The 25,606-nt window shown below is 52.3% G+C and overlaps 10 protein-coding genes across 10 annotated transcripts; 5 read left to right on the top strand and 5 right to left on the bottom strand.

Moving 5' to 3' along the window:
* Nucleotides 1-733: 733 nt before the first annotated feature.
* Nucleotides 734-1,219, top strand: CCMA1212_006979 (Protein SnodProt1; the record flags this gene model as incomplete). Its single annotated transcript, XM_073704163.1, has 2 exons — nucleotides 734-794; nucleotides 852-1,219. 2 exons carry the CDS (start codon nucleotides 734-736, stop codon nucleotides 1,217-1,219), a joined length of 429 nt encoding a protein of 142 aa, XP_073557435.1.
* An 828-nt stretch (nucleotides 1,220-2,047) lies between these two features.
* CCMA1212_006980 (uncharacterized protein) lies at nucleotides 2,048-2,950 on the top strand (the record flags this gene model as incomplete). Its single annotated transcript, XM_073704164.1, has 4 exons — nucleotides 2,048-2,126; nucleotides 2,186-2,232; nucleotides 2,289-2,326; nucleotides 2,389-2,950. 4 exons carry the CDS (start codon nucleotides 2,048-2,050, stop codon nucleotides 2,948-2,950), a joined length of 726 nt encoding a protein of 241 aa, XP_073557364.1.
* A 2,064-nt stretch (nucleotides 2,951-5,014) lies between these two features.
* CCMA1212_006981 (uncharacterized protein) lies at nucleotides 5,015-6,948 on the bottom strand (the record flags this gene model as incomplete). Its single annotated transcript, XM_073704165.1, has 7 exons — nucleotides 5,015-5,109; nucleotides 5,183-5,549; nucleotides 5,597-6,124; nucleotides 6,163-6,437; nucleotides 6,474-6,651; nucleotides 6,718-6,856; nucleotides 6,941-6,948. The coding sequence occupies 7 exons, from the start codon at nucleotides 6,946-6,948 to the stop codon at nucleotides 5,015-5,017; spliced, it is 1,590 nt and encodes a 529-aa protein (XP_073557363.1).
* Nucleotides 6,949-7,044: 96 nt separating this feature from the next.
* Nucleotides 7,045-7,734, bottom strand: CCMA1212_006982 (uncharacterized protein; the record flags this gene model as incomplete). Its single annotated transcript, XM_073704166.1, has 1 exon — nucleotides 7,045-7,734. One exon carries the CDS (start codon nucleotides 7,732-7,734, stop codon nucleotides 7,045-7,047), a length of 690 nt encoding a protein of 229 aa, XP_073557362.1.
* An 831-nt stretch (nucleotides 7,735-8,565) lies between these two features.
* Nucleotides 8,566-9,204, top strand: CCMA1212_006983 (uncharacterized protein; the record flags this gene model as incomplete). The annotated part of the gene is made up of 1 exon (XM_073704167.1): nucleotides 8,566-9,204. The coding sequence occupies one exon, from the start codon at nucleotides 8,566-8,568 to the stop codon at nucleotides 9,202-9,204; it is 639 nt and encodes a 212-aa protein (XP_073557361.1).
* Nucleotides 9,205-9,609: 405 nt separating this feature from the next.
* Nucleotides 9,610-13,370, bottom strand: CCMA1212_006984 (Putative ankyrin repeat protein; the record flags this gene model as incomplete). Its single annotated transcript, XM_073704168.1, has 6 exons — nucleotides 13,216-13,370; nucleotides 13,064-13,141; nucleotides 12,816-13,001; nucleotides 12,729-12,792; nucleotides 12,098-12,673; nucleotides 9,610-12,040 (listed from the first exon to the last, which is right to left on the bottom strand). Exons 1-6 carry the CDS (start codon nucleotides 13,364-13,366, stop codon nucleotides 9,610-9,612), a joined length of 3,486 nt encoding a protein of 1,161 aa, XP_073557367.1. The 5' UTR covers nucleotides 13,367-13,370.
* Nucleotides 13,371-14,481: 1,111 nt separating this feature from the next.
* Nucleotides 14,482-16,631, top strand: CCMA1212_006985 (uncharacterized protein; the record flags this gene model as incomplete). The annotated part of the gene is made up of 3 exons (XM_073704169.1): nucleotides 14,482-14,487; nucleotides 14,643-16,248; nucleotides 16,513-16,631. The coding sequence occupies 3 exons, from the start codon at nucleotides 14,482-14,484 to the stop codon at nucleotides 16,629-16,631; spliced, it is 1,731 nt and encodes a 576-aa protein (XP_073557366.1).
* Nucleotides 16,632-17,625: 994 nt separating this feature from the next.
* On the bottom strand, nucleotides 17,626-20,326 carry CCMA1212_006987 (CTD kinase subunit beta; the record flags this gene model as incomplete). Its single annotated transcript, XM_073704170.1, has 6 exons — nucleotides 17,626-18,495; nucleotides 18,563-18,770; nucleotides 18,839-19,060; nucleotides 19,625-19,731; nucleotides 19,907-20,156; nucleotides 20,319-20,326. 6 exons carry the CDS (start codon nucleotides 20,324-20,326, stop codon nucleotides 17,626-17,628), a joined length of 1,665 nt encoding a protein of 554 aa, XP_073557365.1.
* A 742-nt stretch (nucleotides 20,327-21,068) lies between these two features.
* On the top strand, nucleotides 21,069-22,055 carry CCMA1212_006988 (Palmitoyl-protein thioesterase 1; the record flags this gene model as incomplete). Its single annotated transcript, XM_073704171.1, has 1 exon — nucleotides 21,069-22,055. One exon carries the CDS (start codon nucleotides 21,069-21,071, stop codon nucleotides 22,053-22,055), a length of 987 nt encoding a protein of 328 aa, XP_073557369.1.
* Nucleotides 22,056-22,980: 925 nt separating this feature from the next.
* Nucleotides 22,981-24,237, bottom strand: CCMA1212_006989 (uncharacterized protein; the record flags this gene model as incomplete). Its single annotated transcript, XM_073704172.1, has 2 exons — nucleotides 22,981-24,069; nucleotides 24,172-24,237. The coding sequence occupies 2 exons, from the start codon at nucleotides 24,235-24,237 to the stop codon at nucleotides 22,981-22,983; spliced, it is 1,155 nt and encodes a 384-aa protein (XP_073557368.1).
* Nucleotides 24,238-25,606: the final 1,369 nt, after the last annotated feature.

The following is a 25,606-nucleotide window of genomic DNA, read 5'->3' on the forward strand; positions in this document are numbered from 1 at the left end:
ATTACCTTTAGTTTCTGTAAGTTCCTCTTACCAGAGGTAGCTGCATACTCAGCCAAAATCTAGGATATAGTCTTTGCTTCGGTAGAACTACCTAGGCTTTGATATTGGTCCTGTATATGCACTCTGATACAACGTATGCCCGTGGATTTGCCATACGGTCCGAACGTACATGTACTTGCAGCAAAGTCATGCAGGGCAATCCGGTGTCTCACTTTCCCACCTCAACAGGATCGTATTCCCATCAGTCCACCGCATCTTTCGTACATCTGTCTGTGTGATGCCGCCCTCGTATGAACTCAGAAGCTCGATCTTGCATTTTTTTTTTTTTTACCATGAGAACAAGTTTTCAAAAGCAGAGATTGCCCACGTTAACACCTGAAGAGGCACTACCATTGCCGGTTCGTGACGATATCATAGAGTTGTTCTCGCCTGGGGCAAACGCTTCTTAGACTTGGTAATGATTCAAGAATCAGATCAGCATGACTCTCAATCTTTTGCTGACTAGGAGAAACACAAGACCGCGAGGAAAAGCCTCAAGCTAAAGTAGCGATCTCTCTCCCTTTGTATCAGTGACATTTGTGAGGTATGAGAGGAACCCCTTGTAAAGAATTAGCCAGCTATAAAGGGGTGGCTATCCTCTCTGATTCCCACCGCCCTACCCCTTCGAGCTATCCAGATCCTCCATCATCTTCATTAGCATTCTTACCATAAGGTGCATTGCAAAATTTCCAACATGCAACTCGTCCAATTCTTCACGGCTATTTTCCTGACCGCCCCTACCACTGCCACTCGTGGTACGAAGGAAATATCTCTGGACTTGACTCTCAACTTCAAACTAACAGGATATACAGTTTCTTACGACACTGGCTACGACGACCCCTCTCGACCCTTGGGCAGAGTATCGTGCTCTGACGGTGTCAATGGCCTCATAACAAGATTCCATTGGCAGACTCAGGGGCAAGTGTCCAATTTCCCATATATTGGCGGCGTCCAAGGCATCGAATGGAACTCTACCATGTGCGGTTCTTGCCACAGACTGGACTACGGAGGCCGCAGCATCCACATCCTAGCTATCGATGCCGCTCATAACGGCGGCTATAACATTGCTATAGATGCTTTGAACAATCTCACCGACGGTCATGCTGCTGAATGGGGACATGTGGACGCTGTGGCTACGCAGGTTCCTGCTCAGGAGTGCGGGTTGTCCACCACGTCCTGAAGGACATGATCCTGAAGGACATGATGGGTAGATGGCGATGATGGTGTTACACAAAGCAGCAGCTTGAATGGCCTGGAACATGCGACAACCATGCGGCAACATGGGAAACAATGACCATTTTGGGTGCAAAAGAGGGAACTGAGATTGGACTTACGACCGCTGTACGCAGGTGATCGGTATCTTGGAGATGGCAATAGGAGCAGAATTCAGTATTACCCAGGTAGGTAGTTAAGCGGCAACTAAAGCACATTCTTGCGCCTCGAGTCCAACTGTCAGAACCTTACAAGAGATAGAGCCGCGCGGAACAAAGCGTTGTCTTCTGGTCGCCTCGTCTTATACGACATCATGGTGGGTGCACGCGATGCCAGTTCGGTACAGTCTCTACGCTCAAGCCAACGTAAGCCGGCCAACACATCGTCGTCACTCCATAGGAAGAAGTTCCCTGCTATCCGCACTGCCCCCTTGTTTCATGCATTCATTCAGCTCCTATATATTTGTAAGCTCCCCATTTGGACACTTGCAGAAACACAACCGGATTCAGTCGATCAATTCAGGCGGCTACTCATGTCGCTCCATCTCTGTTCCTAGCTCCATCTTCGGGGCGAAAAATGAGGGGAAGCGTAGGATCGTGAATATGTACAAATAAGTCATGGGCCTGTGGTACTATGCCTAAATCGATGCAAGGATCCATGGCTATGCACGCGAGGGGTTTATCGACCATCACTCTGTAACATCCTGTCATCATATTAATATGTCAGTGCAAGCCTCATCTTGGCGCGGAAGTGTATGCTTTTCGCATCTTTTGCGTAAATAACAGCAGCCCGCAAGATGTCGTCCGGCACTTACACGCTCCTCGACATCCCCACCAAGGAACCCCGGGTTTGCTGGTCGATGAACACCTGGAGGAGTAAGTCAGTCAAGTGGAAATGCCTGTAAAATCTGAAGTGCTAACCCAGCGTCTGAAAGCGAGATTGCTCTTGAACTACAAGGGGCTCGATTACAAGACAGAATGGGTGAGGCGGACCTGGATAGATTGGACTCGCTGGACAAGTGATGCTCACAACGCCAGGTTGAATATCCCGATATCGAGCCGCGACTCAATCCGCAGTAAGTACTGCGCTGAATCAAGGGAACGGTGTACATGTGGCTAATAATATGACAACATAAAGTGTCCCTCCCAACGAAGAGGGCCGCCGGTATCAGCTCCCAGCCATACAACTGGCCGACGGCTCCTACGTGATGGACTCGTACAAGATCGCCGACGTCATCAACGAGAAGCACCCAGAGCCCAAGCTCCCGCTGAACACGCCCGTGCAGCTCAGGTTCACGCCTCTCCTCATCAACTTCATGACCCAGCTCAGGCCAGTCTTTGTCCCGCTCGTGGCGCAGCGCCTCCTCGGCCAGGGAAGCCTCCCCTATTTCCACGCCACTCGCGAGGAGGACGTGGGCATGTCGCTGGAAGAATATGGCAAGACTCACGGCCCCGGCGCTTTTGACAGGGCGGAGCCGTTTGCGCGCCAGATCACGGCGCTGCTGAACGAGACGCCTTCGGGGCCTTACTTTATGGGAGATGCCGTCAGCTACACCGACGTGATATGGGCCGGTATCCTACTCTTCTTCAAGCGCCTCGGAGACGAGGAGTATGGGCAAGTGCTGAAGAGGACTGGGGATGCAGAGGCGCATACCAGGTTTTTGGACGCCTTGAGCCCGTGGACGAAGAGAGAGGATTGAGAGGCGGGTGATTGCAAGGCCATGGGAAGAGCTTCGCCTCATGTTGTAGACATTAGTCTTGACGAGTGTTTATCCAGCGTCCGAGCAGCTCCACAGATATACGTTAAACAGCTACTTCAATTATCTTCTTACTCTAGATCAATGCGATATGCCAACGCGGACCATCAGTTCTCCTTCTCCCAGCCTGCTGAAACATCTACAAAGGCAACAGGATGTTTGATAGCGGACGAGGAGCTGAGGCCAGCGACCAGCGCATCGTCGGTGCTTGACGACAGCTTGAGATAGAGCAGCAGAAACAAGGCCAGCGGGCCATGCGGGAACATTGCATCTTATAGCTTCGCTGTCTGCCGCTGTGCGAGAGGCCTCGAGGACCATCTTACCGTCGAAAGCACCATAGCGGCGGACATCTCGCTACTGAACAGCATCATGGGGGAGCTGCTCAGGCCCTTCCGAGGTTGCAATTGGAGACGAGATGGGCATCATCCCTCAACCGAGAGTGAAAGGGTAACATGATGCACTCGTAGATCTTCGTGAAGAATCTCAGGCGAGTCGTATTTATTCTGCTGGTGGGACTTGGCGTATTGTATGAGTACAAGTGCATACATAGGGGGGGGGGGGGGGGGGGGCGCCCCNGGCGAACGCCTTTCGCTTGCGCCCTATCTTTGACATCCCGCAGCGAATAGTTACCCAGTAGTGCCATCCTTTCCCAGGAGATCCTCACACTTATCACCAAAGTCAATATGTGATTGGGTTCCATCACGAAGATACGATGCAAAATGCTTACGGTCCGACCAGTATTTCAACGCTTATCCTCGCTCACCTTCATCAGCAAACGAGAAGCATAAAAACTTGCAAAGGCTCATGGTATGCAGATATCTCGGGGCTTCCCTGCTAACATTAGACGAACTCGGCATGGAGACCTGCTACCAACAGTAGGTTTTCGACGTAAAGAGGAGAAATGCTACACGCTGTCGCCGGCCCGATCCTTTGGGGTTACACGAACCCAATGCGGCAAATAGGAACGTGGTGATGCTGCAACAGCGCTCACGACTCCTCCAATCACCTGCAAGAATGACTGTAATCATCAGTTGCACCTTTACTTGAACGCGGTCTATGTACTTTGGACAACTTGGTCTGCGTACAATAGCTGCTCCCACTCAGCTTGTGGAATTTTAGTAAGACTTGGGCCATCACACTTTGCATGAATGCATTAAGCTACACATTTTCTTTTTCACTATGAGGCATACATAAGAGCTATCACTGGTGACTGAATCCCAGACATCTCGCGACCAACACATCAGCCCCGTGGGTATAGAAGGACGTACATGTGCTGTGTCTTTCACGGATGTCCATAAGATAGCCTGCCGCCTTTCAATTGCGTATCAATGCTGCAGTATTTTGAGTCGACGCTCTTTTCCTTTGTGGTGAATGGGGTGATTCGTGACTTACACCGCAGTTCTTGCATTGGCAGTTTTGCCCACAGCTACAAGTGCTGGGGCCGCTACAACCGCAAGTCGATCCGCAATCGCAACCCATTGTGTCGTAGTAGTTGATATACGTGCTTTGGCAGTTGATGATTCACGATGGAAAATCTAGGGGGTTTTGCAGGAAGAATAAGAATAGGAAGGGCTCTCGGCCGGTCGGTCGGTCGGTCGGCTCTGATATATAAGATATCCACGAGCGTGACGTAATTCGGATCAAACGAAACAGCTGTCTCTGCTTGCTCTCCAGCCAGAATCTTATGCAACCATGACAGCATAATGATTTGCTGACAACACAATCATACGGTTTCTGGAGACAGTCGGATTACCTGTGACGTAATAACCTGAGCCAGACATTTCTTGGATTGCCCGAATTTGGCCTACATTACTTCCTCAGTTGGAACTTCGGTCAAATTCACTATTGGGGCATATACTGTACTTGACATATACGAGTCCAACTAGGCGAATCTGAGAAAGCCTCATTTGCTTATAGTAAACGCAACCAGCCTAGATAAATCACATAGGATAGGATTCATCCGACCAGTGTAGACATACTCATCTACATCAACACGATCCATCCCAACTACCCTAGTCTGAACGTTTCCTCCTGGGAGATGTTGAAATGCTTCCGTTCGCGGCTGGTGGATGATTTCGCCATCCATGATTCCGTGAATATAGCTAGACACAAGCAGCGATGTGAGCATGTGGAACTGAAGGCATATAGTTTGGGTGTTGTCTACTCATCAGTCACCTATCAGGTGGTGCCACTCCAAGTCTCTGATGATAAAGGGGACTCTACCGCCAAAGAGCACCACGACACTGTCGCCCTCTCCGGCTGTATCTGGACCCAAGCCAAACATGCCCCGAGAAGTTCTGAAGAACCTTCGTCTAACTATTGCCCCGGGTCGGAGCGTCAAATTGGCTAGAAACTTGACGTCTTCCACGGCCGAAGGCCCATCCATGTACTCACCAAACCGGCCAGGCTCAAATTCTTCTAAAGGGACTCCGGCTCCTGGACATGGCCCGACCTTTGACAGTTTCCACTCTGCTGTCGAAAATAAGGGTTCTGCAAAAGGCCTCCCACACAGGCTGGCCCGTGCAGGGATAACGGCCCTCGGCTGAAAGCTGCGCAACTTTTTTTCCATTGCGCGGAGGTTCGACAGACTCCCCCTATTGATTGCTGCACGCCGAGATGGACGTCTCCAACGGCCTCTATTGTGTCTGCAGTGATGCCATTGAGACACAGCACCTGTTCATCATCCTCAAGGCTGATGGGAGTGGCTTTCAAGCCTAGGGATGCATCGAAGTTTGCATCCAGCGATATGATAACGCTTCCTCTGCCGTTGTACGCAATCGGGGAGTAATAGAAATCCACCCCAAACAGCTGGCTCTGTCGCCAATCCGGCACCCAGCAGGGTAGCCATGAATCCTGCGTGACCACTTCCTTTGCCGGCTGCGTTGCTATTGACAGTATGGTCAAGTCGCGATACCTATGGAGGAAGTGCATTGCCACTCTGGTGTACAACTCGGAAACGCTTGGCTCATGGTTGGGTCGTAGGATGTCCTTATCCCGGTCTCCGTCGGGTACAAGACCGTACAGAGCAAAGATGAAGTCTCTAGGATCCGACGACTGCCACCCTTTAAAACCACGAAGGAGGGCGAGAACTGTTTTGTCGTGGTGTTGGCCTATTTTCTGATTGGCAAGCGCTTCGAGGGGAACATTTGAATCACGAGGTCCGTGTTGAGTCCGTCGACAGTTGGTATATCAACGATCATGCTAGCGTTGGAGAGCAAGTCCTCAAAGAGTTTGGAAAAGGCCAGAATATCTTCCCACGACATCTCGTATTGACCACATTGAAACACGGCGTGTGGTCCCAGGATGAACTCCTGGATACACCAGATGCGCGCAAACCAAGGGCGGCTGCACAACTGCCCAACAGAAGCTAAAGATGAGGCAGACATGTCCACGTAGCGTGTGCAATATGGCGTGTCCGTGATTGTGGGATCTAGCCTTGGTCAATCGCGCATGAATTCGATGGCACTACTGCTGTCCTCAGACTCCGGTCCCAGCCACACTATAACTCTCTCGGATCTTTCATAGATAAGATCCATTCGGGCGTTTCTCTCCATCACGTCGTTCTGATTGATGCAAATAGCGTCAATCCACGGGACGCGAGGCCTGTTTCGATGTCGGAGATTCCTCAGAGCTGCCTCGAGGTTCTGGGTAGCTTAGAATATCCGGTTCTCAACAGTGATGGATTTTCGCTTTAGGGGATACCCCCATACGTATGAGAGAGCCTGGTATCGGTCAATGTCGCTTCTGCTCAACGTGCTGTTGCAGAGCCTGCACACAATGTCCGCATGGGCCTCGACAGCGGGCAGAAGCATAACAAGCCGGATAGCAGAGAGTATATAGACAAGCTGTCTATAGGGCACTTATATAACCTGTCTGTGTGTATATATTAGCCCTTTCTTTGCCTTTATAGGCAGGTTTCTCCTATCTAGTGACAACCTCATATATACTATATATACTGATGCGGGTACCAAAGGACTAGCACACATATAAGACGTAGTTTTTCTACAAACGGTTCTACCTGAATTAAGTGACATGACTCAGGATTTGATGCCCTCTTCTTCTTTCATAGCAAAACGATATACCGCATGCTCATTGTTTCCAGTGACTTGGAATCCGCCAGTGCAGATATTCTGATGCCCTTTGCCGCCATGATAAAACTGATTGCCCGGGCCATTGTTGTTCATGACGAAGCCTCCCATGAATTCATCTTCTAACGACGGCGGCAGCTCCTTTATTTCCTTTATTGCTTCTTCCAGCTCCTGTATTTGCGCATCGCTCACAAGAGGCTTCAGCGCCACAAGAAGGGCACCCTTCAGTAAGCCGAGCATGACCTTTTCAACCTTTTTGCCGTCATTGCTCTGCACAGCCAACCGGTACCTCTTCATCTTGACTCCGGTATCGTCGTGTCCGCTCGATTTGACAGTCTCGAACAGGTCTTCCAGGTATTTGGTATCATTGCAGCAGGCCTTTGTGACCTCCCTGATGTCAGGGTACATGTCCATCAGTTTCTGCTCCCCTTCGCCGTCACTTATAGATTTGAAGTAGTTGTCGATAGATGTGAAGGTTTCGAGCATCGTAGAGATGTGCTTTGCAACGACGGTGAAAGCCTGCGGGAGATCGGTGGCTGTGTCCACTTCGCAACAGAAGTTGGCGGCATTTTCGAGGGCAGATTTGGCATCGCGGAGGCACCTGGTGACCTGAGACGTCGTTATATTGGTGGCAGTCATTGTGGTGACAGTAACGGCGAGTTGTTCCTCTTTGACCAACAAGAAAACGGAACAGCGGCCAGATGGTTGAAGCGCGGACGACAGTGCCAGGCCCCTATCACGTTTAGATGAAGTAGACGGAAAGGGAATATCAATATCCTACACACATTATATGCACAGGCACGTTTTCCTTACCTTAATCGATACGTACTTCAGGTTATTCGAATGGCCGGACAATATGTCCACAATGACCAAGGCAGCAATCAGTAGTAGTCTAAAGGGAGGCCGCCTTGCCTCAGCCATGAGCGGCTGAAACAGCCATCTCGAGTATGGTAGGTCGCCTTTGACACCCATTGACTGGCCTCGTGCAGTGGCTTGCGGGCAGGGCACTTCGATGCCCAACTCAGTATTGATACAGCATAGCCACAAATTTCCGCAACAATGTGCAGGAAGGGTTCAACAAAGAAATCGCATGGTCAATATTACCCCCCCTCTTTTTCGCATCCCTACAGGGTGTCCACGCACGCCCTGCAAGCCCTTGTTCAGGCATCAATGCAACGTCTGATAAAAAGGCGTCCGACTCCTACACGCTCAGCACCCTCAATGGTCCAGAAGAGCCATCAACAGACGCTCATCATGTCGTCTGACACACACAATCTCGAAGCCTGATGCTGGTACACTTGAGGACTTCGCCGGGCACTTGGCACCCAACGGACATCAAATTCAGCTCTGGCAGCAGCATCAACTTCCCCATTTACAAGCTGAGACTATACACCCGTCGGATTTACATTGCCTCAGCTATCCCTGAACCAAGAAGTGGACGGAAACAACATTGAAGGCCAGGCGCTCAAAATGTCAGGAGTAGAGCTCCTGGGCCTCATCACGGGCATCATCACCCTCATTGACGCGTCAGTCAAGATATACAAAGCCGCCGAGGACGCATCCGGCCTGCCCCCCTCATTTCGCGACATTGCGGCGCGCCTCCCCCTCATCCAAGAGAGCCTCATGTTGGCTAGCGAAGGCCTCGAGGCCGATTCCCTGTCCGGCAAGCCTCACGCGGCGCTTAAGCAGGTCCTTGAAGCCTGCAAGGCAAGGGCTGCCTCCCTCCGCGACGTCTTCCAGTCCATTATCCCACCAGTCGACGCATCGCCGGCCATAAGGCGTCTCAAGGCGCTGAAGATAATGGCCAAGGCGTCCAAAGTGGGTGGCCTTGTGGACGGGATTGCAGGAGACCTACAAGTCCTGACAGCAAATCACGCCTTCAAGGCAGCCACCCGGAATCAGATTGCGGCGTTGGCGGCGGACATCAACAAGAAAGAGGAGGTCAAGCCGGCGCAGGAGGGCCGCGGAGAAGCCGCAATTATGTGGGACAATGGACCAGGGTTGCAGTATATCCATACAGGGGCAGGCAACCAAAACATCGCGAGCGACAGAGCAACTCAGGTCAATGGGACGTTCCAGGGCGGCACCTTCAACTTCAGCCAGGCTTAGTCTGAATGCCAACCCGAATAAAGTTGGGAGACCAACATTGTATCATTTGCTACACACAAGAAAGGGTGGCGGTCCTATGACCGCTATCTGGTCAAGTTCAGATTTGACCATGTGACCACATGTATATAGGTCGTATCTTGAGGAATGATCCAATGCCGGGGCGAGGTGACTCAAGCTCTGTTACCAAGTTAGGGTCGAGGTGTTCAGAAACGGCATTTGCGAGAATCATGTCAAAGATTATACGCTGAAATTGCGCTGTAGCAAATGTCGAACACTGAATCGCAATGCATTGTGCAGTGTACATATATGTGCTGTTCACGGGACTGATGCCAGACTGCTTCATCATGAGACCCATACAGAAGACTACATATCAAGGATCTGCATACATGTTTATAGATCAGACTTCTATCGCTCCCCTCTCAAGGCCTTTTTGATCATTTTCTGTATGCTAACGTTCGTCTCTTTTGTAATCCAGTCCAAGACTGTCCGCCCTTGACTGTTGAGGGCGGCAGCTTTGGCTCCTTCGTGTAAGAGCTGGCGAACGAACGGCTCTTTGTTGAGATGCACAGCGAGCATCAACGGTGTCAACGCGCCTTCTTTCACCTCGGCACCAAGATTCGCCCCGCCCATCACGAGGATGTGTATAGTCTGGATGTCAGCTTCGTGACTGATCAAGGCATGGTGCAACGGAGAATAGCCCTTCTTATCAGCCCGGTTGACACGACGGCTGCGCGTAGGGCTGAGCAACATCAGTTTCAGACCCTCATTGAACCCTAAAGCCGCTGCATGATGAAGTGCTGTCAAGCCCCCGGGATCCTGTGAGCTGCACGAGGCCCTCCTCCTCAGCAATGTCTGCACCATCGGCTTGGAGCGTTTCAACGTTGCCAGTATGAGGGCTGTATCCCCGTGGGCATTTTTCATCTCGAGGTGCTCCTGTGCAAATGTTCGCAACGCCAACTGAGCCACAACTTTCTCAAAGCCTTCATTTACAGCCAGGTGTAGAGGAGTAGACCCTTCTTTATCCACGCGTCCTATATCTGCACCATGGTCAAGGAGAAAGCAGACGTCATTCAGTTTCCCACGGCAGGAAGCCCAGTGCAGCGGCGTCATGCCTTCGTCGTCGGTGATGTTGGGGTCAGCCCCGCGTTCGCACAGTAGCCAGGCAAGGGAGTAATCACTCCTCTCCAAGGCTAGCTCGAGGGCTTTGCTGCCATGACTGTGAACATCTGCCTTGTTGGAGACTACCAGCCAAACAATATTGCTGTTGCCGCCTTTGATGGCGTGGAGCAGCGCCGGCCACTTGTCTCCATCCAAAGCATCTGGCTGAGCACCCCATTTCAAGAGCAGCCAGACAAGCTCTTCATCATTATTCTTGACAGCTTCAATCAGCGGCGTCCAACCGTCATCGTATTCCTCGTTAAGCCCTGCTCTATGTTCGACCAGCATCCGTATGACTTCGTGCTTTCTCTTGTAAGTAAAAGCCCATCGGAGCGGTGACCAATGTTGGGTCGGATCCCTCTTATTGACGTTCGCTGGGAACGGCTCTCTCTCGAGCAGACGTCTGATTCTGGGCAGGTTTTCCGTCTGGACTGCGTGTATCAAAGGCAGCCAATTATCGCTTGTGGGCCGATTGAGATCCATGCCTCGATCAAGCACGACATCTATGAGGTATCGTACATGGTCCTCGGCGGCATGTTGCAACGGCCTCCAGGTGTCCGCTGAGGCGCCCAGCATCTCTGCCATGTAGTCGTGATAGAAGAGCTCTCTCAATGAAGTCCAGCCCGGCGTAATTTCTGCATTGGGATCACCCTGACTTCTCAAGAATATCTCGGCAATCGCCGTAGGCCCATATTTGATGGCTGACGACAAAGCCGTCAACCCCTTTGCACCACGTACGTCAATTTTGGCGCCGCCATCTATCAGAGACTGGACGATTCCCATGCCGTCTGTCACGGGCACCATAAGAGCTCTGTGAAGCGGCGTGTTCTTACTCCTATCGAGGAGGTTGGCATTCGATTTGCGCGCCAAGGTTGGTAGCAGGCGGCGCCTGCGCAGGCTGACGGCCCAGTGGAGAGCTGTCTGCCCGTCGGCGCATTGAGCATTGATGTCAATGCCCGCCTTGATAAGGCCGTCAGCGTAAGAGGGGAGGTTGAAGTAGACGGCAGCATGGAGCCCAGTCATGCCGCTCACGTCCGAGCCCAGGGCCTCGGGCATTGCCTTGAATGCTCTGGTGAGCTTCGTGCTCTCCCCAAAAAAGCACTTGATAAGTATTTTGGCATCCCGGTCAGCTCCTTTCCATTTCTTTCCGAGATGCGAGCTCCAGTGGCTTGCAGCGTATGGCAGCAAGGGGATCTGCCCGTGGTCTTCTGATTCGTCAATCAGCAGGCACTTCAGGCAAGTTTTAGCCATCAGTAATTCGGGGTCTCGATCAATCAGCTTCTCTTCCTGTAGTAGCTGCTTTACGGATTCGTGGACTAGGCGAAGAGTACAAGTCCCTTCATCGAAGTCGAGGACAGCCAAGCCAGCGACTGCAGATATCAAAGTCTCTTTCGAAGGTCGGGATTCCCAATAGTGTCCTCTCTCGCAGTGCTGGATAGCAAAGCTATCTAGTACTTGGTCGACGGTGAGGCCAACTTTTGCGTGTACAACCCACGTAAGGGCATGTTTGGCCAGAACTTTGTCGAACTCGCTGTGTTTCTCGGTGATTTGCCTGATCGAGGCCCTGAAAGCTTGCATGTGGTCTCCGTCTTTGGGAAGGTTGAAGAGGGCATCTTTGATACTGGCTAGAGTGCTACACCTGCTGAGATTGTCCATGTATAGCCGAGCTAGTAGGAATCTGAGAAGAGTCAGCGTCGTCCGAAGGTCAGAAAATATATGTATCGGTTAGACAAACATGCCGCTTCGGGAGGTTAAATTAGTAACTTTATCCACTACATCTTCTCTGTCGTGAAGCTTTTCAAGCAGTCTGCTCAGTTTCATATCGTCCTCAAGTCGCCTCTTGACGTATAGTTTCAGGTCAGATACTTGCGGTATCACGCGCAGCTTGCGGTCGACCCTGAGATGGCTGGCAAGCGCGTCAGATCTGCAGGTGAAGAGGAGCTTTACATTGAGTGGCAGGTTCCTCAAGGCCTCCCACAAGCTCTGTGCCATATGTCCGTGATGACCGATGTAGCTGCTTGGTCCATCGAGAATCAGGTAGACCGTCTTGAATGTTTCGGCCTGCGCTTTAAATAAACCCCAGTATTCGAGAGGATGAAGCTGCGAACATCCTGTAAGTGATGCGTTGAATTTGGATAGTAATTCGGGTGAAATTGTCTCGGACTTTTCATGTTGGATAAGCTGTTCGAGTAAGGTAGCCCAGATCCGTGTGGGCGATGGAGTCTCGTCTTCTTCCGGGGGGTAGAAGTAGATGCATGCAGTGCTGCTTCGTGCTTCGGCTTCTTGTACGATGGTTTTAATGAAGAGAGAACTAGGTAGCAATGCGTGTCACTCAACAGCACGACCATTAGAAGATATTAACCTACCTAAGCATGGACTTCCCCGATCCCACTTCGAAGGGGTCACTGCTGTCAGTCGGGTCAGGGTGAACTGAGGGTTCTCATTGCACTCACGTATACCATGCAACAGCATAACGCGCACTGGGTTTGATGGATTCTTCCATGCTTGGAATTCATTGCTCTTCAAGGCCCATCCGCCGATATCGGGCATTGCCTGACTGGAGAGCTCGCCCAGTCGGCGGCGGCTGTCAAAGGGACACCAGTGCGGTTGACTCTTCAGCCATTCCATTATGGCAACCCCTTGAGATCATAAGTCAGGACACGCGGGTCGTAAGCTTCATGCCCATATTTGGCCAACATACTTTTTCGGACACTTGGGCTGGCTTCTCCTTTGATAGTTTCGGCTAGGTAAAACACCGATGACATGCCTGGCAGGTTGACTGTTGATATCAGGCTGTTAGGAGGCGGCAGGGTTCTCTGAGACTGCAATGTGGTGTTAGGATGCTGAGCTCACCCGTAATCTCACGGCTATCATTGTACTGAAATCCATTTCCAAAAACCACATTTTGATTTCCTGTGCTGTCGTGAATGAATTTGCTGCCCAACGCCATGTCGTCTGCCATGGTTCGTGTTGTCGCGGGTTGAAACAGATTTAGACGAAGCATTCGGCTACATGTAGGTACATGTAGTTAACTCCAACGCTCAATACCTACGGTTTGCAGATTTCAGATTTTGACACACAAATGAGGCTGTTGAACAACACAGCCCCAAGCCAGCATTAATCTTGTCTGGCATACTACTACCTGTACTTTATGCCTGGGGGGCGCTGGCCCTCCCTCCATGGCTGGGTTAGCACGCCGCAAGGCTGCGCTCATTGCATCGCACACCTACATGCAAGAACATGCAGGCATCAGGTAGGCAGGCACGAAGTAGAGTGGTTCAGCTACTTGACCCCTAGACATGTCTCATTTGAGAAAGCAGCGGGCCAGAATTTCTCGGGCCAAAGAAATCCAGAACAATGAGCTCGTATAGGTATAGACCAAGGCTCCGGAGCTGGTGAGTTGCATTCAATGGCAGAGCCTCATCGATACAATTCGATAGTACCTATAAGCATTGTTTGTCATCTACATGTACACGTATGTTGCATTTACCCTTGCGTCAGACAGCTGCCTGTCAACTGCACGTCCACGTAGGCAGTTTAGACCCCATATCATCCACCATGGATCGTGCAACCTTCATGTTATTATGTATACATGTACTATATCACACCGAATCAAGCATTCATTGGCTCAGCCGCTTGGGATAATTAAAGCAGCAACGCCACCTGCCGTATTCAGCTCTGCAAGAAGCTGCCTTCATCACACCGAAACGGAGTGCCATTGGCTCGAAGCTCGAGATGCTGAAGCAGCAGCACCGCGCTATTTCATTCCATTGCGCCTGTATGTACATGGTGGCTGCATGTACAAGCGGCGTAGACGCCCATCGATCCTAACTGTGGCCTTGTCCTCGCCGGCACCAAATGCGGGATCACACTCTGACCTCACATATCCACGGTTTCCGACGATTCTTTATCAAGGCCTGTTCTGCGCTAGGACAACAGGCATTTGGACGGCTTCTGCTCGCCCGGTCCTATAGCCTCCTTTCAGAATGTCCAGCCAATACAGACAACACGAGAGGCCACAACTCAGGACCCGGCAAGTGTCTTTTGATCAACCTCAATCTCCATCTGAGACGAGCTCTGAATATTGCACACCCGACTATGGAACCCCTCGGCAGAGCCATGATAGTTGGCCAAGAGGAGAAAATTATGGTTACGGCCCTCAAACGTCCTCCCGTGTCAGGACATCAGGACAAGGAACTTTCTCAAGATCCGGTGGATACAATGCTCATCCCATAGTATCGACGAGCGGTCAATATCCCCCATCACCTCATCCTCAACAGTTCCGAGAGTCTCGAAGTCAGGCCGACAAGCCGAGATCGAGGCCAACGACATCCTATCCAACATCCGCTCCCAGCTATCCGGACACGACTCCACGAGCCGGAATACCGCCGCACCAGCAGCACCAGCAGCACCAGCAGCACCAGCAGCACCAGCAGCACCAGCAGCACCAGCAGGCGACATCATACCATGATATGAACCACTCCTCCAGGTATCCATATTGGTATTCAAACCCCCAAACAGGCCACTACAACTATCCCGACTCATATAACTATCTGGGCCATGGCAGTGCCGGCATGTACCATCCACAATATTTCCAGTCTTCGTCATATTACCAAGTGCCACCAGCTTCACACCCGCCTTTCACTCAGGCGCCTCAAGATGCATCGGGTACAGATATCGAAAAGATTCAGCTAGAAGCTGAGATCAAGGCAATGAAGCAGTATGAACAAAGAGTCAAAGACGCAGAGAGGCAGAAAGAACTCGAGACACAAATCCGGCTAGATGTTGAGGAAGCGTTCCAGCGGCAGATCGAGGCCACGAAGAAGGCACAAGAAGAGGCCAGGCAAAAAATTGAAGATGTTCGAATCGAGGTAGAGAGGGCGACGAGGGCAAAGTTGTTGGCCGAGCGAAGTGCACAGGCGGAGCGTGAGCGACTTGCGGTGCAGCAAGCACAACGTTTCGAGAAAGAGTTGAGGGCGAAAATAGAGGCGGAAAGGTTGGCTGAGGCGGCAGCGAGAGAGGCTAGGGAGAGACAGCGAGAGGAATTTGAGAAGCTGATCAGGGAGAAGATGCTCAACAGTTTAGAGGAGCTCACGGACATGGCCAAGGGAAAGATCATGGCTGACCTGGGGATGGATAAGGAGGTTGCAGAGATGCCACAGGATACGGGAGTTGACAACGTCCAGACCAACGGCTCAACAGTTGAAGAATCAGAGATGTGGCCACAAACTTCTTATGCGGAATCGTCGTCCGAGCGGACTGATACCACGAGGAAAACTCATTTATGGGAAAAGTATCGCAGGAATTCCCCCGGGCATCGCAGAGCGGCTCCAGATCGAGCCGCAGAAGAAAAAGCGCACTTATTCGGAGAGAAGATGGGGTGGATGGGATCAGCCTGTGGGTTCGACGGCGTTTCAACAGGCCCTTTCGCCGCTCGCTCCCTCATTGATACAGACAGTGAATCTTCTTGGCCGCAGGTGCCCCCGCATGCACCAGAAGTTCCAGGAGTTGGCCTCAGAAGTGATTGCCATCCCGGAAGTATCAGTAGTCGCGGAGGCGGCGGCAGCAGTCAATTTTCAGACGAGCCAACCAGGGACAGCAGATCATATCCCACCAGTAACGACCATGGAATGCACGAGGAGCAGTATACAAACCCTTATCCCAGGTATCACGCCGTGCCAATTGATGAGTTGGCCGAGCAAGTCACACAGCAAGTCATTGATCGCCTCATCAGCCGTGTCGCCGGTCGCTCATCCTGGGATATGCCGGCACAGCAATCAGCGTCTCACCGTGGCACCGCTTATTCCTGCCCTTCAACAGCCCCGGAATCGGTTCACAGCGAGGCAGCCACCACACAAAGCCCCCCTTGTGAGCCTGCTTGGACCAGTGAGACGAGCATCAGCGATAAATGGACTGCAGACGCAAAGCCACCAGCAGAGAAGGATATCCCCCTGCCGAACGACAGCCCGCCAGATGAGCCTGAAGCTTCCTATACTCCAGGTCAATTAGACGCTGCCATGGTCCCAGCTTCTCCTGATTCGGAAGAGATCTATACTACACCCGATAGCGAAAGACCTGCGACACCTGTTCCATCTGACTTTTCTTTCGGCAATGTGGTAGAGGAGAGAGAAACCGCTTTCTCGACGCCAGCTTCCGAGACAGGAGGCCACACTGCCTTTTGGTCGCGGCCAGCTATACGGTGTCACTCGTGCGGAGGCATCGCCAGATGGTGCGGCTGCTCTTCTGCCCGTGTAGATACGAACGGCTGAAGAAGCAGGAGAAAGCGGGCAAGAAGGCCGGTGATGGTTACATGTCTTTATGTATCATATGTAATCGAAGACAAGGTAGATAGAGTGGGCAATGTTAGAGCATGCTTATCGTTCGTCACAGGCAACATGAAGTAATACCGAACGGGCTGCCAGGCTCTTGGTCATCTCCTCCAGCCCCTAGCTGCATTAGAACTCTTTGAAACGTTATCAGAGTCACCCTAATGAATCGCCGTAGGGAAGATAGCCTTTCCTCTGAAGCCTCAGACTCCTTTAGGAGGCCTGGGGCAAGTTCGGCCAGCAAAGTCGGTGAGAATCAAATAGAGATCCAACTACCATCACAAGGCCCGGCCCTTCAATAAAACCCCAGAGCTTCGATCTGTAAAAAGAATCCGCAGTAGACCAGATCGTATACCTACCGCATCTCGATAGCTCAATCGGTAGAGCCACAGACTCTCAGCCAATGAAGTGCAAGAGATGCAGCTCCCAACAATAGATAATCTAAAATTTCGCAGCCCGTTTCAACAAGCCGCCTAGAGCTCAATCGGGTGATTCGTGATTGGTCAAAACCGCTTACGTAATCAAACTGGCCCGGTTAGCTCAATCGGTAGAGCGTGAGACTCTTAATCGAGAACACGTTCTGATGCAATCTCAAGGTTGCGGGTTCGACCCCCGCATCGGGCTCTTCCTATATTCAAGTCATTCGATTGAGATTCGGGTGGTTCTTTTTTTTTTTCTCTCTTTTTTTGCCCTTTCCTTTTAGTATGCTGTCTGCTTCGCTCCCGTTCTGTCGTCCATCAGTATCACGTTTGCTGTCTATGTTGCAAATGATGCCGCAGCCTTGTTTGATGTGTGTACGCAAAGTGTTTCATGTCCTTGCTGGGAAGAATGCTAAACACATCAATCGTCTCACATATAGCTTCCTCATGATCCGCCAACCACATCCATCTAACCAAGGCAGACCAGACATTGATGCCACTCAACAATTCATGCGTAATCAATGATATCTCCTCCCCCGGTAGTGCCTGTCCGCGCCTCTGTATCCTCCTCCATATGAGCCTCCCCGCCTGTAGTCACTCCTATCTCGAGGCCCATGACCGTGTCCGCGATAACCCCCTCGCCCGCCCCCATCATGCTCATGTCTGGGTGGCGGTATGGGCTCCTCCACTTCGACCTCGTATTCCTCATACTCTTCGTTAAAGTAAGGCGCCACTGTGTCTTGCTCTTCTCGTGCAGCCTCGGGGTCGAAGACGAACCGCATGGTGCCATCCTGGCCGCGAGCCGTTCGTCGCATGGATAAGTCGCCGGGCCACGAAGATGCTGTTGCGGTGGGCGAAGTGGCAGAGCCAGGGGTGGCGGGCGTCGGGTCCTCATTTTCGCAGCGACTGCAATGGTACATGTGTCGAGAAATGAAGTCTTTCTCGAGCTCCGCGTTGAGGGCAATCTTGATGTCCATGAAGCGGTTCAAGTCAAACTGCGTGCCCACTTTGGTCGACTTGTGGTATTGGACGTAGAGGTCCAATATATCAAGCATGGTCTCCAACACGGCCGGCCGATGATACTGCGGCCGCCGTGCCACAAACTCCTTGACCGCGTCCAGATGCTGGCCCGTCATGCGAGCCGTGAGCTCTACCAGGGCCATCACCATGGAGAAGGTGGTTCGCTTGATGGGCACAAACGTCTTGTACATGTCGATGCTCATGGCGTAGGCAATCTTGAAGAAGGATTCGCCTGCCTCGCGGCCAAGAATGCTGCGCACGACCTTGACGAGCAGCTTCTGGGGGTATCGAGTGCGAAAGTCGAAGCCGATCGTTTCGAGGATCAGGCGCTCGAGGCCAATGATGATTTTGCCCGGTGATTCAAATATCTGCATTCCATTATTGGTCTCAGGAGCCGACAACATAATAGGACACGAGGACTCAGCCTCCACGCACCTTGTCATCCGAAGCCGCAGGCTTGTCAGGGTTCTTAACATTGTAAGCTGCGGCGAGGATGTCCCTAGACTTCTTGATCGTATCCTCGACTTTGCACGCGACAAACAACGACGCCAGAGCCGCGTCCTGGTAGTTGTACTCGGCGTCTCGGAAGTTGAGTCGGAACTTGTGGAAGTACGTGCACGCGGTGTCAAACGTCCGCACCGGCCTGGCTTTTTCCAGCCCGAGATTAGTTCTGGTCAGAGGCCTCGAAAGAGCGCAGGGACGCAAACGCACAGGTTCAGATGTTGTCTCACGGTGTCTATGAGCTGGACGCCCTGCAAGCGGTAGTTATCCTCTCGCGCGGGGTCGCAGCCGTTCTCCCGGAGCATGCGCCGTATCTTGAGCTCCGAGGCGTACTGGTTGGAGCTGGAGATGTAGCCGGGGTGCGGCCCGATTCGAGCTGCTGCGGCGCCATTCGAGGCCGTCGGCGGCGCCTCGGGGTCCGCAGGAGACATGCTTTATGACTGGTCGGCTCGGAGATGGAGGAATGGGCGGAGAGGGAGAGGAACAGAGCTGTTCATGGCCTGACCAGGCGTCGACGAGTGGGTGGTGGTGGAAGGGTTTGAGGTCGAGGGAGGGCGTCCAGCTTCGTCCGGCGCGCTTGGCTCCCGCTGTAAGGTACTTGTCGTCCACAGCTCGTCTACAGGGATTCTAGAGCGTTGCCATTGCGAGGCTGCATCGTCAAACAGTGGTGATGATGTTGAAAGTTTGAGATACCTGGTGTAGCAGAAGCACGGAGTATGGAAGCTATTTCGGACGTGCACCAGCTTTTCGGGCGCGCAATGCATCCGCTAGGGCGCGGATTGGCTCCGCGTAATGACGCACGCTGGCGCTGTACCACCATACAGTGTCGAATATGAATTCCAGGTTTCTGCCAGTACAAGATATTGCAGTCAAGAGATATAGAGATATCGCGATTGTATAGGAGGGTATTTATCATGTTTCCATTCCCATGCTTTACTGCCGTCTCATGAAGACTCTCATTTGTGTCAAGATGATATCTGTTGTTATCCTCCGAACCAGACCAGACCCTTCTTGAGCCTACCGGCCAACCAGCTTTGATGAACCCCAAAAGAGAAGCATTTGACAGCCTCGCGTTTACCAGCAGGCGTGGGTACAGGGAATGGCTATCCATGACTCTTAAATTCCTGTTTGAAGGCCGGCCATCATACAGTCTATTTACTGGAAAGAGGCGCACATAGCGAGGCTAGAAGAAGATGACAATAGTGGTTCGAGGCAGAATATCCCTTTTACATTGAACAGGAGCAGTGATTTCGGACATGATTTCGCTGGATGCTGTACAGCCACTGCCGAGCAATGTCGTCCAACTCTTAGCTGGATGGGGTGAGCTGCGGTACTGCTGGCGCATCGCTCACCGGCGCAGAGCCGCCTGAAAAGCTTGGTCGGAAGAGGTTGAATGGGAGACCCATGGCCACCGAGGCAGAGGCGAGGGCGGCCAAGAAGAGGGTAGAAGGCTGCATGGTGCTTTGAGTCGGGCTGAGCCGAGCTGAGTTTTGTTGTCGAGGGATGGGTCAAGCTTGGGCTTGAGGATCTGGAAATGGATGCGGATACAGTGATAAAGAAAGGGTATCGGTGCGGTCCCGCGCAAAGTTATGTCAAGATTGAAAAGATGAAGTGTCGAGATATTGCGAATAGCTCACGAGAATGGACCTGTAAAGAATGGATGAAGAACAGAACGGAGCAAGTCACAAACATCTCCATGGGGGGGCGAGGACTTCATTTAAGCCTGTTGGGACAGCAGCGATTCAGGGGTGCGGCTGATGAACAGACCTGAATTTGGTCAGTTTGGCTGCTTCTTGAAACATTGGATGTGCTAGTCGCCGACTGCTCTATGCAGACGCCAATACAAGGCTGGGTTTGAGCAGTCGAGCTCCGAGTGTCAATGGCCGGCACACGAGACTTGAAACCCGAGTTTCAGCCATCACAGCGAGGGGCAAGTTATCTGAAAGTGATTGGATTCGCCCAACGGTGCTGCTAGCAGCCAATTTCATCTATATTGATTGGGTTGATTTGATTGAACATTGCGATGTATCAATTGTATCTTCTCTTTCTGATTCAACCAGAGAACTGCTGTTTGATGTGTCAATGTTTCAACTCTTATTGGTATAGCGCTCTTCAGCTGCCATGTCTGCCATTGGATGTCTGGAGCCTGGAGTTTCTGGGGAACTGGCTGATACATAAAGGCTGGCTGCAACGGGTGTTAGTCAGCAGCGATTACGACGCGAGCGCATGTCAGGAAGCCGCGACAGCTTCATCCCTGCCAACAGCACCTGCGTCTTCCCTCCTCTTGTTACCTTAGGTATCCATCGTCTCTGCTTCATCACCTTCACTCCCTCCATCATCAGCTTCTCCTCTTCCATACAAGCCATACAAGAATTCTCACTCATCCAGCCACGATCATTGCCACCTGTCTATATCTCGACTTCTCGAGGCCTCCGCTACAATGCGTGCGGCTCCCTCTCTGTTAGCAACGGCCCTTTTGGCCCATTCTACAATCGCCTGGAAACTTCCGCACGCATTCGCAGATGAGCCAGACGACGATACCCCGTTACCATTAGTCATTTGGCACGGTTTGGGAGATACGTACAACTCCGAAGGCATCCAGGACGTAGGCTTGCTCGCAGACGAGATCCATCCCGGGACATTTACTTACGCCATCGCCGTTGGCGCAGACGCAAATGCGGACCGGTCAGCAACGTTTTTCGGCAATGTGACCGAACAGCTTCAGTTCGTCTGCGACACCCTGGCCGCGCATCCCATCCTTTCCACCGCACCCGCCATCGATGCCATCGGCTTCTCGCAGGGCGGCCAGTTCCTCCGCGGCTACGTCGAGCGGTGCAACAAGCCTCCCATCCGAAGCCTCATCACCTTTGGCAGCCAGCACAACGGCATCTCCGAGTTCAAGACGTGCGGCATCACAGACTATCTGTGCAAGACGGCCATGGCCCTGCTCAAGTTCAACACCTGGAGCAACTTCGTCCAGAGCCGCCTGGTGCCTGCGCAGTACTACCGCGACCTGACCAACTACGACTCGTATCTCCAAAGCTCCAACTTCTTGGCCGACATCAACAACGAGCGGCCGGCCAAGAACGAACAGTACAAGAAGAACATTGCCAGCCTCGCAAACTTTGTCATGTACATGTTCGAGGACGACACGACCGTCATCCCCAAGCAGACTTCCTGGTTCACCGAGGTTAATGGCACGGAAATCACGCCTTTGCGGAAACAGACCCAATACAAGGAGGATTGGCTTGGCCTTCGCCAGTTGGACGAGAAAGGTGGCCTCCGTTTCCGATCCATTACAGGCGAGCACATGCAGTTCACCGTCCAAGTCTTGAAGGAGGCCATGTCGGAATTCCTGGGCCCCATGAACAAGACGTTTGCCCCAGAGCGCGAGGCCATGCCAGACTTGTCGCAAGAGGAGCTCTAGTGGAGCCAACCGCTTGACTTCTTCGCGTTTGAGCTATTGTTTGATTTTATCATCAACTTTCTGTCGCCCTACCTCTCCTTGTTCGCCGTCGCCATCTCCTTTCTCTTCGTGTCGTCTTCCGTTTCTCTGCTGGGCTTCCTGCTTCTTTTATATCTCTTGACGCGCTGTCTTTACTTTAAATTACGCAAGGTATGGCCTCATTTGCAGGCAATCGGACATGCTTTTGACAACATGACAATGGATTTACTCGATGTGGGCCCAATGTGATATAATATGGGAGTGGCTAAGTCCAGCACCCCAACTTGGCCACCCAGCATCCCCAGTTCATACACACAGAGTCAAAACGCTGGTAATAAGACTTCTCTAGCTACTGTATCTACTGGGTAGGTACTGATAAATGCTTATACTGAGATTAGAAGAAAGTAGCAATAGTAGCACAGACAAGATTCTCTTACCTATCTTACCTAGTTATAGCATATAGCAGCAGCAGCAGCAGCAGCACGCAGTTATCAAGATGTTATTCTGTTAGGATGCTGGATAGCCAAGTTTTGGGGTGCTGGATAGCCACTGCCTAAACTAAATGCGATCTGTTGAACAAAGTCTCTGCCAGCACATGGTACCTCAAGTATTAGTGACCAACGCCGGAGATGCAATCGGTATCGTGTCCATGATGAAGATGGCCATTCTCTCTATCTCATATTTTGTTCTTCTCTCTCCTCGTAGTAGCCATCGAATACGCCGCAACGCCGGTGCCAGATATCTACCTAATCATCCTATTATGCGCATATACACACAGATCAATGATGTAAAAGGAATCTCTCCCTGTAGAAAAAAAAAGAAAAAAAAGCAAGTTAACCCCTCCCCCCAACCCTTTCGTCTCTTCCCCGTGATTTCTTTTTCGTTTCCCGCTTCTACCCTTCCGCTTTTACTCTTCCGCTGCCTTCTGGGCCGTAGCCTTTGCCTTGCGTAGCCTCAGCTTGCGATCCGAGATCTGCTTGTCGAGCTTGTCGTCGTTGCTCTCCGCCTTGGCGGCGCTGGGCTTGTCCTCCTTGGTGGCCTTCTTGGCCTTCTTGGCGGCGGGGGCCTCGGCCTGCTCGCCGTCGACCGTCTTGCGCTTCTTGCCAATGTTGGCCTTCTCGGCGGCCTTGAGGGCGCGGGCCTCGCCCTCGGCATCGGCAATGACGTCCTTGCCGTCCAGCCAGAGCTCGTCGGTCAGCCAGATGGGCAGGGCGGCCGTCTCGGGCCCCTTGATGTAGATGCCCTTGACGTTGCGCCACTGCTGCGGCACCCACTTGTCGACGATGGTGCCGGCGACGGCCTCGACGTTGGCGGCCAGCTGCTCGGCGGTCCAGTCGGAGAAGCCGACGCGGACGGCGGTGTTGGTGCTCGGGGACAGGCTGACGAGGGCGGAGCCGAGGGCCTTTTCAATCTCCTTTGCAATCTCGGCGGGCGAGCCGGCGTTGACCTCGCCCTCCTTCTTCTGGGGCTTGGCGCGCTTGCCGTCGACCTTGCGGGCCTTTGGCTTGAGCACGACGGGGATAGGGCGCTTGAGCGTCGTCTTGTAAAAGGTCTTGCCCAGGATCTTGGGCAGGCGGTTGATGATGCGGTCGTCGCCGAGGAAGACGTCGTGCTCGGCGAAGAGCTTGCGCTGGGCCTCGTACTGGCTGTACTTTGCCTTGAGCTTGGTCACGTCGATGACGCGCGTGACCTTCTTGCGCAGCTCGGCGGGGAAGTCGTCCGAGGCGACAATGTTCTTGTACGCGCGCTGCGGGTCGGCCGTGATGAGGCAGACGGTCGTCTCGGGCGACGCGTTGAGGCTGTGCGGCAGCGGGATCTTGCCGGGCTGCAGGCGGGACTTGTCGGAGATGTGGCGCTTCGTGGTGAGCGTCAGCCAGATGGTCTTTTCCGACTCGCCGTCGTCGTCTTCGAGGAGGTTGCGCTTGGACGAGGCCTCGGCCTTTTCCTTGGCGGCCTTTTTGATGTGTGCGAGGAGGGCTTTGGAGGCTTTGAGGGTCTGTTGGAGTTCAGAGTGTGGTTAGCCCAGGCAATTGACCATCTCTGATTTGATGCTGAAATTTTCTTCTGTCGGCATGAAGCTCGAGGGCGCTGGACAAACCTGGGCATGATCAATGGTGACCGCGGCATTGGAGCCAGCCGCGGCGACTTCTTTTGAAGGAGCCATCTTGCTTCGTCTCTGAAACAATTGCAACAACGATAGAAGACGAGAGAAAATATGTCGCTGTCGTGGTGATAGTCGATGCAAATTATCACCACTTCCAACGGCTTGCGATAAGATCTTGGACGTGCAGACAGAAGAAAAAAAAAAAAATCCCCGGAAGCGAACTTTTTCCGGTAAGGTGCAGATCCCGGCAAGGTGCGACAGGTGCGGCGTTCGGAATATGCAAGTCCCGGTTGCCGGTCTTGGCACGGAAGACGGACGGCGGCCGGAGCGGAAGATTCGCAGGGTCCACTTCTTTGGGGGACATTGAATCCAATGGCTTCCAGCTTCACGTTCATGATGCTGCAGGATGTAGAGTTGTGCGGCGGGAGAGGGCATGTATATTCAGCAGTTGGTCATAAGGCATGTCCATTGGCTCAATTAAGTCGTTTCAGTTGATAGAGGCTCTATATCCATAAGAGACCAACGTTCAATGCAAATACAGTTGCCTTGCACTGATCTGTAGCTCCGGCATCATCTAAGCGGCCAAATATTCAATGCTTTGCTTCTTCCATGTCCATTAATATCTACTACACCCATCCACAAGGACAGGCTTTTATCATATCAAAGTAACTCATGTCTTAGCCAAAGAGCACCTCTTTCTATAATCCCGCTTATTTTAACTCCTCATCCGTCAGGCCACGGTGCATCACGCACCGCGTCTGCACGTCTGCATCCTCGCGACACCAGCTAACCTATAACCACCACAAGAGAATCGCATGTGCTCGCCCCTGCGCTATACAAGGAACCATGCACGCGCCCCGTACGCAAACCCCGTCAATTGCTGGCGGCGATGCGTGTCTGCCTGATTTGCTCGATATCGCAGGCCGGGGGCTAAAGACCGCGGGCGCAGCAACGAGTAAGAGTGTGCCATGATATGTGACATGACACCTTGCATCAGATGTATGCACCTGCCAGGAATGTACGGAGCAAGAGTACCTAGGTACATGCAGCGTTGGAAGCTTCCCTTGAGCGTGCAGTCCCGAGCTCAGAGCATTAACCTCTTCTGTCCGTCTATGTAGGGAGCAGCAAAGAGTGTACACGAAGTATGGAGAGGCAGCTTGACGTGGATAATTGCTGCAAAGTGGCCGGTCAAAGATGGTCGCGTGGGCCAGCCGAGGACTGGAGGGAACGCGACCAAGGTTGTTTGGAGTTTCGGTGCTACCTATGAGCCATACTACATGTAGGTAGGACACATAGAAACATGCTAGTCCCAACGCTACAATGGTAATTTTACAATGATGACGGCAAGACAGAACTGAATTACGGCCTTTTTTATGTAGTGCTACAGGTAAGGACATAATATCCGTGCCACCAGCAAGCCCAGAGTCGT

The sequence above is a fragment of the Trichoderma ghanense genome (assembly GCF_004382785.1).
Source record: "Trichoderma ghanense strain CCMA-1212 chromosome Unknown scaffold_8, whole genome shotgun sequence".
NCBI classification, from domain to species: Eukaryota; Fungi; Ascomycota; class Sordariomycetes; order Hypocreales; family Hypocreaceae; genus Trichoderma; species Trichoderma ghanense.